General features: G+C 33.0%; 1 protein-coding gene across 1 annotated transcript in view; it reads left to right on the top strand.

Annotated features, from left to right (window-relative positions):
- LOC108774092 (trehalase) overlaps positions 1-4,296 on the top strand; it is an 18,051-nt gene extending 13,755 nt beyond the window's left edge. The window contains exon 6 of the mRNA XM_018540103.1: positions 2,985-4,296. Within this exon, the coding sequence (XP_018395605.1) occupies positions 2,985-3,126 (142 nt within the window). The 3' untranslated portion in view covers positions 3,127-4,296. The remainder of the gene's footprint in view (positions 1-2,984) is intronic.
- Positions 4,297-5,590: the final 1,294 nt, after the last annotated feature.

The following is a 5,590-nucleotide window of genomic DNA, read 5'->3' as shown; positions in this document are numbered from 1 at the left end:
TCTCTCTCTCTCTCTCTCTCTCTCTCTCTCTCTCTCTCTCTCTCTCCCTCTCTCTCTCTTTCTCTCCTGAGAGATGAGTGGACTCATCTAGTCAGTTATGCGTACGGCGCCTAACCATCTTATTTTTATGAGTCGGAATAACGATACGTGAAGGCTGGGCGTCGCCAAAATTACTCCTCTAATCTTCGTCGTTACTCGGAGAGTGCCTCATGTATAGCTTGAATCTAAAACGGGCGGATAATACGAAATATTAAACGAGTTGAGGAAAGCGCGAGATGATGGACAATGAACAAACGACCGTTGACGGTTGACAGTTATAACGATGCAGATAGTTTGCTTTCAATTCACGAATTGCCGCCTCTATATTTTATAAACCTCTCTTGCCCATTCGCGACAATCATTCCCCTTGTAGTAATTCAGTGACCTCGACATATACGCAATATACTTATAAATATTGGAGCAAAATATTAGAGCTATGATTTCGAAAATTTATATGTCTGCATTCGTCGAATCTGTTGAATAGATTCTAAAGGAAAATAAAGAATATAAAAAGTTTGAGAAACATATTTTTCAAAAAATTTATTATATAGTTGTTTAAGATGGTTTATTTATAAAATATTGGGATCTCTAATACAAAAATACAATTACATATACATTTAAATACTGACACACCTTGACAATTTATTTAATTGTAAAATTATTAATTAACGCGCAAGCAGCATTAATGAATTATCCGTCAATTATTTTACGTTTCTATTCCAGAAGAAATACCGCCACCTTTTAGAATTTTATTATAGCCAAGCGACATTTAATAACGCATGAGTAAATGTGTACAGAAATATCGCGTTTGTCTTGCCCCGAATAGTATTACACATTTTCTTTTTCAGTTGTAATTACTTACATAACAATACACGAGGTAATTGTTTTTATTAATTGGATATCATTTCTTCTTTTTCCATAGCTATTTGTGCGAAGAGTAATGTGTTATGCGTGCTCTCCCTACATCCAAGTCCAACTCCCTGTACCTTAACTTTAATAAAATAAATAAATCGAATGTCTCTATATATATAAACCCATCCTGCGATGTACCGAGTATTGCATGCAGCCGTTTACGATATTCTGTAATATATCCGTAAAAAGTAATTACTAAAAAAAAAAGAAATATTCCAGATATATTCGTCGAAACTAGATCAGATAAATACGCTCCTTTGTTCTATTTGGTAAGTCTGCGCCTAATGTGCAACCGGATTTGTCAAGAATCAGTTGTGAAGGAATTGTATTTACGAGATGAATTCGTTAAACCAGTATTTTCCGGTATTAACATGATATCAGAAATTAAACGTAATTATGTATGAGTAATTTGTATTTGTTTTTTTTAAGTGTAATTAAAGAATACAGATGTGTATTTTTAAATGTTTGCATAAGAATGCATTGTCAATTTGCATACAAGGATATTCCTTTCGTTAGATGGCATTCGAAGAGCCTTTTGTTATAGCAATAATTATTATTGCACCGCGAATGGAAGTTTTCGCGCACCTTTGATAGTGCTTAGTGTACCATCAATAGTAATTACGTAGATAACAGCCGAGTTATGATGATTATACAGGGTGACCCAAAATGTGCGTACCAGAAGGCAAAGAAGTATTAAAAGACGTTTCTCTTTAAAAAATAATTTAATTTGCACATGAAAATTTTCAAGTGTATAGACATATATTTCTTTGCAGAATCAAGTTTTTTTTCTCTTGAATTAAGAGACTCATAATTTCAACCGGGGAAAAATTTATACGTATTTTAAAATGATTAAATTTTTAAATCGTTAATATTTTATTTACTTATGAGTATCTAGTAAAGATCTCAATTACGATTTAAATGAAGTATTTAGACTTCAGGCTTCGCAAAATTGAATATATGGAATAATTTTTCTTGGAGAGAGGAACTATATACCCATAAAATATTTCTTGCCTTTAGAATAACGCGAATTTTTAGACACTTTGGATATACGTGCACCATTGCACAAAAGAATACGTAGCCGTGGTTTCGACGTTACTGCGATAGGTGTAATGAAGCTACTAGCTGTATATATAGCTATCAGTATCTCCCGTGAATGTACCGATACAATTGCCAACACCAGCACACGTGCTAGTGCAGAGAAAGAGGAGGAAACGAATGGCCGTCAGTGAACAATACGTGATGTAGACGTAACTACATTTACCATTCAGACTTTTTGCGCAAATTCCTGCCAGCGTTAGATCGTGCTCAAGGACTGACTTGCGATTGTACTGATAAAATGCGGTAATCCCATATACATACCGAGTTATTCGTGTTGATAAAGATGCGAAGACGAACAGACATTGCGCAGTATACCGCGTAGGTAAAGGAATTATTTTCGAGAGTGAAAGATATTACCTAGTTTATTGATAAAATAAATTAAGAAGAAAAAGAATTGTGATCAATTTTTTTTCGATCGTGATAAAAATGTGAAAGTGAGATCGCTTCTGTGAAAAAAAAAATTTTTAAAGAAAATCTGTGTTTGGAATGCAATTAAATTAACGTTTTGAAATAGAAGTAAATTTTTTTTGTAAATTGTTTTTAATAAATTATATTTTTTTAAACCAAAAGAGAGGTGATGCAAGAAAATACCACGTATATCTACTTGATATTTAAAAGAATTAACTACACACAGCACCTTTATACAGAAAATTTTGATATTTCCAATATAATTATAATTATTAATTATAATAATCGTAATCGAAATCTGATCACAGAGTTACAACAAAACAATGCACGTAAATGGATGATGATAGATCAAAGACTGTTAATATCGTATTACTTTTTCATAATCATAAGTGGTTGACAATATTGTTAATTATAATAAGTTATAATTATAAAAATGAAATGAACGCACCACCTTCGTTTAATATATATATCTTTTTGTAAGAAACTAATCACCGTACAGGTATTTTAACTAGTTTTTTTTTTCACAGGATGGTCATGTACAAAAGACGACATTATTACACGCCCGGTCCATCGACGATGCCGAACAAGAGGAATGTACTGTCGAGCGGTAGCAATTTGTATCGAAAACGAATCGCGTATACCGAATTAAAAGATATGAACAACGATTGATGACCGTTCGTTGTCTAGACCGAATATCGACTTGTTACATGACTAGTGAAAGCAAAAGTAAATACGCGCACACATGTAGGAGAAAAAAGAAAATGAACAGTTGGCAGGATGGATACGGAACGACGATGTCAGGATGAAGAGAAGTTCCGAAACGCTAATACAGAAAAATACACTCACAAGAGAAGAATAATCAGCGCAGAATAGTAAATGGAGATGGAAGAGCGTCTATTAGGGAGAGAATGCAAATACGTTCGAAGATGGAATGTAACGTGAAGCTTTGACAAGGTCTTCCAGCTTACAAAACCGAATGATGACAGGATCAACGATCGTGCAGGATCTTAAGCTGTTTATTTGATTCTAGTTCCATTGGGCTTAATGCAGAGTTGAAATAAGGAAGAAGCAGGAGTAGATTTATATGTATTTAAAAATTAGGATAAAGAAAATGCGTGTGCGTGTGTGTATGTGTCTGTATGTACGTTGTGTAGGTATGTGAAATGGCCTACTCCTGCGATCGACTGGGGGATTTAGTTTCAATTTAGTGGAATATTAGATAAAAGAGTGTAATGGAGTCTCGTAAATTATTTATTGAATTTACCGGAAGGTACTATCATGCAGGAGCTCCACAATGCCTTTTTAAGCAGGATTCATTTAAAGGAAGGAAAACGTATACGTTGTCAGCTTCGATATTATATTTGATATGCTGCAATGTTTACCGAGGTAGTTTTAATATTATTATTTTTAAGGATAATTTTCACGAGCTTGGAACCGACACTGAACGACTATTTAAGCGTAAAGTTAAAACCTACGGTGCCATATATATCTACAAAAATAATTGTATGTATGAATATCAATTTTGCACAATGTTACGTATACCAGAACAAAACTTTTTTTGCGGCGATGAGAAAGTGCGTACGTTTTTATGAATATGTCAGCGTTATAATGACTTACGGGAAGCAATTTTATAATGAAGTATGTTATAATGACGAATTGATTGGCAGAAAGGAAAATAGTAGCAAAAATGAAGACCGCTAGTGCTATTTGCGGATACGGACTAAATAATGCATATGTATAAACTTGCGAGATTGACGCGTATGCGATTTATAGAGTACTATATCACGTGCGACAAAAAATGACAAAATTATAAGTATAAATAAGTACGTATATGTGTGCACATATATATACAATATATATAATTAAATTATATATACATATATATATACATACACATCCTATATATACATATAATAATTATATATATGTATAATTTAAATAAATGTAAATAATTGACGACACCACAAATCTAAATTATTGAGGACGTATTTTTGCTGATATTTTTATATGTGAGCGAGCACATTTATCTCGCGTTACTAGCGATCAATTTACGGGCATCCATTCTATTAAAAATTGGTCGTGTACGATAATTGATCTGCGTCTTTAGTCATCTGTGTCAGAGTGACTTGGCGATATATAGGAGGTTGAAAGTTCCTTTGCCAATCTTATGACAGAGCTTTCACGCGCTCAATTAGTTTTTTATCTATTAACTCTAGCAACTCCATGATTTTATGGTATTTATATTTTATTTAGCATAAAGAAAGGCTGCTAAGTAGAATTATTATAGGATTATTGAAAGACCTCTGGATATTTTGTTGTATCTGTGTGTTTAACTTTGCTCTCTCGTTACATATTACTGAGCGAATGCAATGACTCAAAACGATCATTTTTGTAGGTCGTTTTTTTGATGACGTCGCAGATATTGTGATTTTCGAATGTACGGAGACGAGCATTAGATGATATATAATATTAATCATACTTTTGGCCAGTATGTGATATGAAAGTATCTAATGTTTCTTTTGTGACGTGTTCGAGAAAGTCTATAACGAGATTGTACGGAACTTCTCAATTACGAACGTTCCACATATTATAACCTAAGTTAATTGTAAATAATTATTCATATATATAGAGAAATACAGAGAGGATATCTGATTAGTGTATATCATGTACGATGTAACGTGATCTTACATCATAGTATCATGTATAAGTAAGAAGAATTCAATCTATATTGAGAATATCCTTACTTCTTTTATGTATTCTTTTTATGTTATAGACATTTAGAAATTATATTAAAAAATTATTTATATTACTTATATACAAATAGGGATAGATTAATTTCATTAAATTGAGATTGTTAAAGTTGTCGTACACGTCATATTTAATAGAACGCCTGAGATAATTAAACGAAGATGCAGTCGATTTGACTGCCACTGATAGAGCGATCTTTCGAAAAAAGATATCACCGATCTCATATTATAAATAGAGCTTGGTATCGTGCTTACTGTGATCCTTGCTCTTGTTGCCGTCTGCTTATTTTTAGATTATTACGGCCGCACATACATGGATCATGCAGCACGTAGTGCCAAGAGATGCGACAGATCGGTAAATCTAGGATGAATAATATTACGTAAGA

The sequence above is a fragment of the Cyphomyrmex costatus genome, unplaced genomic scaffold (assembly GCF_001594065.2).
Source record: "Cyphomyrmex costatus isolate MS0001 unplaced genomic scaffold, Ccosl1.0 scaffold230, whole genome shotgun sequence".
Lineage (NCBI taxonomy): Eukaryota > Metazoa > Arthropoda > Insecta > Hymenoptera > Formicidae > Cyphomyrmex > Cyphomyrmex costatus.
The sequence above is the reverse complement of the archived record's forward strand: the minus strand, read 5'-3'. Positions and strand labels throughout refer to the sequence as shown.